The sequence below is a fragment of the Schistocerca americana genome, chromosome 2 (genome assembly GCF_021461395.2).
Source record: "Schistocerca americana isolate TAMUIC-IGC-003095 chromosome 2, iqSchAmer2.1, whole genome shotgun sequence".
In the NCBI taxonomy this organism is placed as follows: domain Eukaryota; kingdom Metazoa; phylum Arthropoda; class Insecta; order Orthoptera; family Acrididae; genus Schistocerca; species Schistocerca americana.
In genome coordinates, this window is record NC_060120.1 from 975,680,591 (window position 1) to 975,692,828 (window position 12,238).

At 41.5% G+C, this 12,238-nt stretch overlaps 1 protein-coding gene across 1 annotated transcript in view; it reads right to left on the bottom strand.

Annotated features, from left to right (window-relative positions):
• Positions 1 to 12,238, bottom strand: part of LOC124596247 (neutral ceramidase-like) — a 400,578-nt gene that overhangs the window by 47,807 nt on the left and 340,533 nt on the right. The window contains exon 10 of the mRNA XM_047135314.1: positions 3,986 to 4,204. Within this exon, the coding sequence (XP_046991270.1) occupies positions 3,986 to 4,204 (219 nt within the window). The remainder of the gene's footprint in view (positions 1 to 3,985; positions 4,205 to 12,238) is intronic.

Below are 12,238 nucleotides of genomic sequence, written 5' to 3' on the forward strand. Positions count from 1 at the left end.
TTCGATTGCAAAGATGAAACATATATTTTAGGTTATCTCATTGACCACGAAAAGTCTCATCTGTGTAATTTTATGTGTCGTTAACAGCATAGTATACAGACTAATTTCTCTAACACGATATTGAAAGACGGCTGTTTCATTACGAGCGCTGTTCCATGTATCATAAATATGCAACGTGCTCTGTGTCGGTAACTTGGTGGCAGCATAAATTAGATTCACTCGTCGACCTGTCCGTTCACGCGATGTGTCTTTGTAAAAGACGGAAATGTAGGGATCTCTTACCGTCACGCTTAAGACAGTGACTGCAGTCGGCCAGTGGGAACACATGGCGATTGTAAGTCCGGTTCGTTCCAGCATGCTATTTGCACTACTCAGGATTCGGCATTTATTGCTTCCAGAATGAGATTTTCACTCTGCAGCGGAGTGTGCGCTCATATGGAGCTTCCTGGCACATTAAAACTGTATGCCGGACCGACACTCGAACCTTTGCCTTTCGCGAGCAAGTGCTCTAATTTATTGCTTCGTCTTCCGCTTGAAGAGCATTCTCGTAAGAACAAGTAATACAGACGTTTGTCTTGTATTCGAGATGGGAGCTTGTGACCACCTCACTTTGATATAAATGGAGAGAAGCATACGTATAGTCGCGAGCATTGCAATTGTTTTCATACAAATGAGCTTCATAGTATTACATGGTTCTGAAAAAGTCGTCACTGTTTCGCAAAACTATTAATGCGGAAATACTGCGTGCGAAATGTACGTCTTTGTTCACCATCGTGTTCGTAACCTTAAGTGACTTATAAGAAGTTCCTTCAACTTTATATGATGATGTATGTAGTGAAGGGTGTTTCTACGATACTGCACAGGAGTATTCATAGCCACCAGGGCTGAAGGCGCGCGGGATAGCCGCGCGGTCTAAGCCGTGTTGTCACGGCCCGAGGCGTGTTGTCACGGCCCACGCGGCTGTCCCCGTCGGAGGTTCGAGTCCTCCCTCGGGCGTGGGTGTGTGTGTTGTCCTTAGCGTAAGTTAGTTTAAGTTAGATTAAGTAGTGCGTAAGCTTAGGGACCGATGACCTCCGCAGTTTGGTCCCATAAGATCTTACCCCAAATTTCCAAATTTTCCACCAGGGCTGAATTGCAGATTTAACTTCTTCGTCAACTGCATGATTTTTAGGTCAATATATCTACGGAAATTCATTTCCTGCCCTTGTGTAACTGAATCCATGTTGGAATTCAAAACTTAGTCCCAGGGGACAACGTATATACTGAATATACGCTGCAATTTTCTTAAGGGACCCCGAAGTAAAGGCGTGTTTCCTTAGAACTTCATGTTTTGGTAAGTGGTTTTCAGCAGGTTAAGTAAGTTCGATGCTCATGCAGCACCCCGTTATTGTGCTTTGCAAAAGGTTTGTCGTCTCCTTGTCACTAGACAAAAGTCAGATCGTGTTATCCATAAATCATGTTTTCTGTTTGGGAGTGTATACCAGGGCATGAACAGTGGTCATATTATTCCTATATGAACACCTGTGGTTAGTTCAAGAAAGAGTGGCAGGTTTCAGTGCATTCAAGTTATAATCAGTCTTCTCATTTACTGTCTGCTAGGTAAAAGCAAGAGAGAGGGAGAGAAAGAGAGAGAGAGAGAGAATTCATCAGTTTTATGAATGGCGTGGTGGAGTTTACTATGATATTCTCTTCAGTATTCGTGACTTCATCTTAATGGAGGACAGACACAAATGACTTGGTATCTGAAAATCAAAACTGTGGTATTGGGACACCCTCAGCACACTTTGGGATGAGGATTGCTGAGGTAAGAATGTGATACGTGAGAATAACTCTGTGACTGTTAAGTCAGATGAATTAATAGCTACAGTAATACTAAATACATGAAGTAATACTTTCGTAACCTTAGAATAGTGAAATAAATAAATAATAGGGACACTGATTTATAATTGGGCACAACGTAACAAAAGTTTAACGGGTAATTACATACTCAATCAGTAGTTGCTGCAGAACTTCGTAATCTCAAACATTTCAAGCACAGATAGTTTCCACCTGTTATACCGACTGCACTCTGGGTACAAAGGGCAGAAACTAATGCTTCATCTAGATTTTCGTGATTTTTCTGCAAATGATAGTTATGTATCTGGCAGAGGGTTCATCGAACTATCTTCAAGCTATTTCTCGAGCAGCGGGCGGAAAAAAATGAACACTTGCATCTGTTTGAAATACTGAAAATCAAGAGGCTCCACAAAAACCATCTTGAACAGCTGCTGAATGAACCGTTATCAGATCACCTCCACTTCTTTTTATTCCTAAACCTGCTGGATTACCTCCCCAGCTCTAGTTTAATTGTGCCCCAGTTATTTATTTAGTAGTTTTATGTGATTACGAGGAGCTATCCAACATTTTCGGGACTGGTGCTGCCATCTGTTTAAAACCCTACCTTTGGGCTAATGGTCACCATCTCCCTCGAAGTAGTTCCCATCCGCACGTACACCCCGATCCCAGCGCTTCTGCCAGAGGTCAAACGTTTTCTGGAAGTTCTGTTGTTTGAGGGTGTTTATCACCGCCAGCGATGCTTCTTGATTCCTCTCTAGAGTGTCGAACCGACGGCCTTTCAACTTGGGTTTCAGTTTTGGGGCCCGCATCTCGCGGTCGTGCGGTAGCGTTCTCGCTTCCCACGCCCGGGTTCCCGGGTTCGATTCCCGGCGGGGTCAGGGATTTTCTCTGCCTCGTGATGGCTGGGTGTTGTGTGCTGTCCTTAGGTTAGTTAGGTTTAAGTAGTTCTAAGTTCTAGGGGACTGATGACCATAGATGTTAAGTCCCATAGTGCTCAGAGCCATTTGAACCATTTTTCAGTTTTGGGAATAGCACGAAGTCGCAAGATGCCAAATCTGGCGAGTACGGCGGGTGGGGTACAAATGCCATGTTGTTTTTTTGCGAAAAAGGTCCTGGTGAACAAGGACGTGTGACAGGGCGCGTTGTCACGATTGCAGCAGCCATTTTCCTTGACGTCAAAGTTCGGGCCGTAGTCGCCGCCGCACGTTTTCACGGAGCCGTCGCAAAACATCACAGTAGTACGCGGAATTCACTGTTTGGCTGGGTGGGACAAATTCTTCGTGCACAATTCCCTTGGTATCAAAGAAAACGATGATCGTGCTCTTCACTTTGCTCGTATGAATGTATTATTTTGTATATTTTGTATTAGTAATCAATTTTTTTCATATACTAAGATGGTATCTGTTCTTTCGGACATGTCCGAAAGAACAGATACCATCGATGACCATGCGGCTCGTTAGAATGAAATTACAGTGAAATGAACACCCTTAGCTGCTTACAGGCGTTGACATAGGTCAACGGGGACAGATGAAAATGTGTGCCCCGACCGGGACTCGAACCCGGGATCTGCTGCTTACATGGCAGACGCTCTATCCATCTGAGCCACCGAGGACACAGAGGATATCGCTACTGCAGGGATTTATCTCTGGCACGCCTTCCGCGAAACCCACATTCTCAGTGTATTGTGCCGCACTACATTCGTAGTGCCCCCGCCCATTATACTCATTACTCGCGGCGCGTTGCCGATTCCCGTAAGAGTTCGGGCACTGTTTGTGCATTCGCACAGAAGAAGAAGATGGTTAAGTGGCCGGTGAGCCTTAACTATAGTTAAGTGGCCGGTGAGCCTTAACTATGCACAACAATATCTTTGTCAGTAACGCTAGACAGTGTACTATTAGCCAGAACCCGGTCGCAAAACTAGGTAATTAGTGAAAGAGGTACCAAATACCAATGTTTCTTAAATACAATTATGTTTCACCAATTACCAATCCTGAAATCAAAATAAATAATTCGTGATGTAGCAGTTAAATGGGTGGGTGAAACTGATTCCCGGGCAGCATTGTAGCTGATAGTCTACTTTTCTCTGTAGTTTCTGCCCTCGCACAGAGCCGAGCTGAGGTGACGAGTGCAGCAGGTTGTGTGGGCTCACCTTGTACTCCTCCGGGGTGGCGACGTAGTCGCTGTACGTGTTGCACAGTCCGGCGAGCACCGGCGTCGTGTCCTGCCCGAACACCTGCCGCATGGCGTCGCGCATGCGCCGTCCCGACATGGTGGTGAACTCGCCCGGAACGCACATCAGCACGAGGTTTCCCACGCGTCCCAGGTGCGTCGACACCACTTGGGGCTGCCACTCGAACGGGAACGTCATCTGCCACATTGCACGGAACACTCAATATTGGTTCAGGACAGGCCTGCAGGCTTACTTTCCGATGCAGCAGATACAGCACCTTCTCGGTCACTGTATTCTCTTTAATACAGGTTATTCAAAACAATGTACCACGTAATTAATTTTTATTACAAGAAATTAAAATTTGGCATTCAATTATTTGTACGCAGATGGAAACACCAAACACTGAAGTTCACAAGCACAAGCTATAAATGTTCAACGTATCCCTCTCTTGATGCATGGCACACATCTAAGTTCTCATCTGGTGTACGTGGTCAGTTCATGCTCATTCCTTGTGGACATTCATTTTGTTAAAATAGCTTAATTCAATTACCTATTGATGGTTCAATGCCGAAACGGAGACGACATGCCTTCTGCATCACTTCTTTCGAAATCAAGCAAAGACCGTTATTTTGTATGGTAGCCAACTTACACTGATACGAAAAGCCTATCTGTTGGTGCGAGCTTTAGAGGTGGTAGTCGAAACCTTAGACCCTCTTCTGTCCAAAGGTGTATTGATAATTCCCCATGTAATAACCTAACTAAATGTGGTCCAGCTTTTCGAATAACCATCTATAGGCTAACTATGTGTATGATAAGTGTTCTCTATTGACTGAATGATGATGCAGCCTTAACAAGGTGTATACATGGTGATAAAGTTAAATATATCTGCAAAGAACGAAAAGTAATACGTCAAATTACAGATGAGCGATTTCTGAAACAGTAGTCTATCTATGTAACCGAAAGATATTAAAATAAATATCTGGTTTCAGTCACAAATCATGGTTTATCCATGACTGCCATGGATTCTTGCATAACCGTTAAAGCAATGTAGTAGCTGTTTCATATATTGGAAATGAAAAGGCATGCCAATGATGGTAATTATAAAATTTTAAAAGCGTTATTATCCTGTAAAAGCTGTCACAGTACCTGTTATATATTGTATTTGCCTTCGCCTGTAGAAAAAGATGTATGGCAATGAAAGTTTGCTGTAAAATCTTTCTCAGTAATATGCACGATGCACATACCTCTTACGTTGTTTAAGATCATTACATTTTCATGCAATTCAGCTGTGTTATGCATTGATTCATACTATGAAATGCTGAAACAACATTTCGGCCCCTACTGCATGTGTATGTAACAGTGTATCTGTCACTAATATTGTTATGACATCCTTATGTTCAAACTTCCACCCTGCTTCTATACCTTTATGTAATTTGATAACTGACCCATTTAAAAAAAATTAATTTGAATTGTTTTTCACATAACTTGACATAGACCAAGGATGAAATGTTTCCCAAAACACAGCTACAACAAGTCACCTGTTGACTTATGCTATAATTCGTTATTAATAAGTTACATTATATTGACGGCAGGTACATTTGACTATATAGTTCAGTTAAATAAGACAACGGACTTAAAAGTAAATACTTACTATTCATGCATAGTGAAGTTCTCCTTGTGACATAAAAATGTTTAGTTTTTGTCTGATACCTGTTTTGCAAAGGAAGACCGATGACTTACCTGAACGAAACAACAGTTTGCTCTTGTTTCTGTTCTATCAGGCACACTAAACGACCAAAGTCGTTATTCGATATCTGTCTCTTGAATAATGGCCAAATAAAATACTATGAACACATAAATGCTTATGCTCATATATGTAATTAAACTAAATCACTAAATCAATAATATCCACATACATTAAGTACCCTAGGATGTCAGCTATGATCTTCATGTATTATGTAATATTAATGAGGCGCACATAATGGACTTACACAATACTGGCCATTAAAATTGCAAACCACGAAAATGACGTGCTACAGACGCGAAATTTAAGTGACAGGAAGAGGATGCTGTGATACACAAATGATTAGCTTTTCAGAGCATTCACACAAGATTGGCGCCGGTGGCGACACCTACAACGTGCTGACATGAGGTAAGTTGCCAACCGATTTCTCATGCACAAACAGCAGTTGACCGGCGTTGCCTGGTGAAACGTTGTTGTGATGCCTCGTGCAAGGAGGAGAAATGCGTACCATCACGTTTCCGACTTTGATAAAGGTCGGATTGTAGCCTATCGCGGTTTATCGTATCGCGAAATTGCTGCTCGCGTTGGTCGAGATCCAATGACTGTTAGCAGAATATGGAATCGGTGGGTTCAGGAGGGTAATACGGAACGGCGTGCTGGATCCCAACGGCCTCGTATCACCAGCAGTCGAGATGACAGGCATCTTATCGGCATGGCTGTAACGGATCGTGCAGCCACGTCTCGATCCCTGAGTCAACAGTTGGGGACGTTTGCAAGACAACAACCATCTGCACGAACAGTTCGACGACGTTTTAAGCATCATGGACTAACAGCTCGGAGACCATGGCTGCGGTCACCCTTGACGCTGCATCACAGACAGGAGCGCCTGCGATGGTGCACTCAACGACGAACCTGGTAGCATGAATAGCAAAACGTCATTTTTTCGGATGAATCGAGGTTATGTTTACAGCATCATGATGGTCGCATCCGTGTTTGGCGACATCGCGGTGAATGTACATTGGAAGCGTGTATTCGTCATCGCCATACTGGCTTATCACCCAGCGTGATGGTATGGGGTGCCATTGGTTACACGTTTCGGTCACCTCTTGTTCGCACTGACGGCACTTTGAACAGTGGACGTTACATTTCATAATCCCTACATTTCATCAGGATAATGCACGACCGCATGTTGCAGGTCCTGTACGGGCCTTTGTGGATACAGAAAATGTTCGACTGCTGCCCTGGCCAGCACATTCTCCAGATCTCTCACCAACTGAAAACGTCTGGTCAGTGGTGGCCGAGCAACTGGATCGTCACAATACGCCAGTCACTACTCTTGATGAACTGTCGTATCGTGTTGAAGCTGCATGGGCAGCTGTACCTGTACACGCCATCCAAGCTCTGTTTGACTGAATGCCCAGGCTTATCAAGGCCGTTATTACGGCCAGAGGTGGTTATTCTGGGTACTGATTTCTCAGGATCTATGCACACAAATTGCGTGAAAATGTAACCACATGTCAGTTCTAGTATAATATATTTGTCCAATGAATACCCGTTTATCATCTGAATTTCTTCTTGGTGTAGCAGTTTTAGTGGCCAGTAGTGTATGACGAACTAGGAATTTTCTTTCAGAGCACAGTACATGGTAACACGTTCCTAAATGTTAAGCTGCACAAGAGAAAGTAAATTTCTTCAAAACCTTTTCCAATGTGGAAAGTTGTTTTATTAATAGAAAGAGATTTAGTTATCTGTAAAAAATTATCAGAACAGAAGTATCTAGAAATACCAAACAAATAAACCTATTACAGTATTTTTTAGTTTACACTGTCTTATATAACAAATATAGAAATTTTATTGGTTTTATTACCTTAGCAGCCGAAATTTTATCTTAGCAGTTAAGAATCTGTGGGATGTAAAAAACTCAATGTTAAAGTATTATATCATGGTGTTGTGTTTATTCTTTTACTTTGTGTGTGGCAGACAAGTACACATTCAGCAAAATAGAAAAGACATCAGTCAGATGATTTAAACATACTACTCACTTAACGTATTAACTGAAGGAAATTAATATTTTGTGCACGGATAAATTTCTGTACATAATCTCCCTCACTCACTCACCCAGGAAATAGATCTCACAACAGCTCAAAAGTAATTGATAATCATTATAAATTAATGAATATGTAACTGTAAAGCAGTAAATAATGACAGCAAGCTGATAAGACATGTTGTGCTAACAAATATTTGTAAAAAGTGACAAACAGAATATATATATATATATATTGTAACACAGTCCTTAACCTCAAAAAAATCCATACAAGGTAGATAAATTTAAATTTAAGATTGTAGAGTTCGTCCTATCTAGTTGTAGGTTTCCATATAATACTCCCATGTAAGATGCATTACTACATAAGGCAAGCACATCACTTGAAATGTTCAATAAAGGGGCGATTTCATTAAGAAAGAAATATCTCATGCATCTGTGGTTTTGGCATATGATAATCACCGCAAATGTATAAAAACAGAAGTGATTTATGGAGAATATATTTACCGACATATACATAAATATTAAAACGTAAATATTATAATAAAACGAGAGACTCTGCTGAGAATGTGTTCTCCTCATTACATAATTATATAAATTTGGTAGTTAAAATAATGGAGACAGTGGCTCTTTAACATTAGTACCGATGACACAAGAATGGACAAAGGTTAAGGCATTAGAACTGTAGTAAGAATCAAATCGCAAGACACATTTGAGTTTAGATCTTTCAGCGTCATGGTACTCACAGACTGAATGCTATAACCAACAGGAATGGGTGCAAGAACTGAGAGGTGATATACCATACAAAGATTTGGTTAAGGTTGTTTGGAAAACCTCGAATCAGGTAACTCCAGGAACCAGCTACCGTTGTTCAACGTGGTGCGGATACCTGGGTGAAAACATTTTCACGAGAGCGGTTTGAAGGCGAGTTTAGCGTCCTGGTGCGTCTTCCGTAGTCTGTGCGGAGGGATGCGAGTTCGAGAGAAAAATGCTACGTAGTTCCTCTGACAGGAAGGGAAGTTCAGAGTTCCTGTTACATTTTAGGTTCTTCTAGAACTGATTGAGTAAATCAGTTCTAAGGACGGAGGAAGGGAAGAGCTGAGGACAGCTTAACTTACGTGTGCATTATCGCAAACTTTTATTCTCGCTCGTTCCTTCTCTATCTAAATCGTTTATCACTGATTCTGAACGACCTTTCTTGTGAAGAACCAGTAAGCAGCTAAGGGCAGGAGACTGGGAGGTGTGTGACAATCACACTTGGATTCTCGACGTTAGCATGAAGCTTCTCAGAAACATGCTGTAATTAATATGAAGAGTTCACAACGCTCATATCTTTCAGATAATTTATAAGCTTGACAACGTCTAGGAACATGTTTTTAAATTACGTAGCGACCTCTACCACACTACGAACATCCTTCGGTGTCATAAATCATCTGTTACGGCAAGAATAAATTACACTAGCTATCTAGGTCACTGATCAAGAAAATCAGGGTCTTCAATATCGTCTTGCTAGACCCCCATTAGCGAAGGCTGGTGTAAACGATCATGATTGTTTTTTCAGAATTCTGTTTGCTTTTCCCATATTTCTCAGGCAAGAGCGTGGTGTACTACATGTATTTTTCAAACTTTACCTACTTTTCAAGCAGCTTTCGTATGCCGTCCTCTAGTATATTATCACAACTGGGAATGTATCCCAGAGTAGATGAGAGATTTATTCCATTGATCGTAGCACTGCGTATGAAGACAAAGAGAGGAATATACTGGTCTACGAAATAATTTAGATGAAAAGACAAATATATCCAGGAAAAAAACCTGAAGGAAAGATTACGCATAGAACTTAACGACTGCACTGATTTTCTCCAATGAACAGTCAAGTTTTTACGACTTAATAGAATTAGTTTACCGTCGTTTTGGCAATAAAGATATAGTAAATGTACTGCAGCTGATCAATGATAGTGTGTTCTGCATTCTCAACATGTGTCTAGATTACGCATGGACGAGAAATTAAGATTTTTATAGCAGCGCAATATCTTTTATTTTCGTCCAAGTGTTGTTGAGATCTGAACGTACGTAACTGTATAAACTCAGAACAGAAAGGTATAAACTGTAATACACTTCCGTTTCGGTCAAATTGCATGCCTAGACATCTACTGCCAAGGTCCATCTTCGTAAAACTTTGAGAAGAAAAAAAGTTTTGACAAATTCTCTTCTCAAATCAACCGTTATTCGAACATTCTCACAAACGCATCAAACAGTCTTTGATAGACGAGAACGACAAAGAATGCAGCACATTGTCAAACTGAGAAACACGTGAAAACTCGCTTAGTAATTGATCGGTTACAGCACCATTAAAAACTCGGCTATAAACGAACATCCTGAATGAGATTTTCACTCTGCAGCGGAGTGTGCGCTGATATGAAACTTCCTGGCAGATTAAAATTGTGTGCGGGACCGAGACTCGAACTCGGGACCTTTGCCTTTCACGGGCAAGTGCTCTACCAACTTTTTTTTTTAATTTCATTTTGTTCGCTTCTGTTCGTTGCATCCGCTCGGGGCGGACGTCGTAAGACCTCCGTTTAAGTTCTTTGCTGATCAATTAACTCAGTTTTTTTACTACAGAGGGCAGTACCAACTGAGCTACCCAGTACGAGGTACTGGCAGAAGTAAAGCTGTGAGGACGGGGCGTGAGTCGTGCATGGGTAGCTCAGTTGGTAGAGTACTTGCCCGCGAGAGGAAAAGGTCCCGAGTTCGAGTCTCGGTCGGGCACACAATTTTAATCTATTAAAGAACATAGGTGCTTTAACTGACTTGAGCGTAACCACTTCGTGATGAAGCGGTGTCAGAAGAAATACGCTAAGTGTTGCTACGCGGCCGATAAATACTGCATGATACATGTCACTTATACACACATCGACAGTTTTTGGTGAAACAGTTTTATTTCGGAATCTCGCGTTGATTTTTCACACCATCTGTAGGACAAAAATACTATCACAAGTTTATCAGGTCAACTCATGGGATTTGGAAGGACAGTTGACACAGACTTTATAAACATGTTTGAAATCTTATGTTGTGTGTGCACTGTGGTGATGCTTCTTTACCTCAAGACGATCTTCAAGAACGAACTTGTTGTCAAGTAAAACAAATTAATCAAGTAGCTGTTAGTGTATCTGTTCACGATGACTTTTTACATTGAATGAAAGTGGCTGGCTAGAAATTGCGTGTGGCTTTCGACAACTGGCAAAGCAAGACAAACTGGGAACAATGCGAGATCTGCAAGTCGCTTTCTGGGCTTTCCATTACTTTCCTGCAACCTCTCATACGTCCGATGGTAACACATACGCGTATGACCTCTGAGCGCCTATGTTGTGTGGAGCCGCTTTTGTGTTACTACAGATGTCTATGGAACGAAAGGAGTTTAAAACAGTTTTGCCGCTTGAATTGCTTCTTTAGAGACTTCACATGGAAATTTTATAATTTCTGCTAGCAGAATACCGCTCATATCAGGTTCTTTATGTCCACATTACATTCATGACGGAGTGGTGCAATTTAGCGCTTCGCAATTATTGGCTACTGAAGTGGGGAAAAAAATTTATGGAACAATTTGAAGCTGTCCGTTGATAGAACACGTCATGAGGCATCAAGAAAGCGTCAATTTGGTAAGGGGGGGGGGGGGGGGGTCGAAGGGCTGGGAGTGTGTAGGGCAAAACTGAAGAAGGAGACGCAGGCACTAATACAATAAGCAGGTTCAAGTGGATGTAGTCAACAATAGTTATTCAGAAATGAAGAAGCTTGCGCAATATAGATCACTGCGGATGGATGCTTACCGCAACAACAACAACAACAACAACAACTATTACTACTACTACTAAATGTATATCTTCACCTTATCTCACATTATATGAATAATTGAACTGTTAGGAAACCGGTAAGTAAAGCAGACTTCCTCGCAGAACGTCACATTCAACGCAGTATCGACCATGGCTTCTGTAAGTAACTACTGACTGCCGGCCCTGTATTTGTCGAATTTCCCATCGATATTTGCGTTCTTTACAGAAGACCAAAATTTTGATTTTATAGAAATAATTTGAAATCAGTGTAATACATCGAGGACACGATGGACAGAGTTATCAACAAGGAAATACTGGCACGGTTGGGAATAAAAACTGTACACTGGAACACTTTTTTAAAGGAGAATATATGGATCTGGCATAATATAAGACATGAAGGACTGATAAAAACAATTTTGGAAAGGACAATAGAGGGTAAGAATAGCAGAGGCCGACCTAGATTATAGATTGAGCAACCCCTAAAGAAGAAATATTGCAGCAATAGCAACTCGTTGAAGAAAGGTTGGAGGATGGCTACAGAATACCAATATGCGGGTTAATTACTGAAGAAAAGGAAGAATAAAAGAAGAATAAGAAGTCGAAGAGACGCAACAATACGT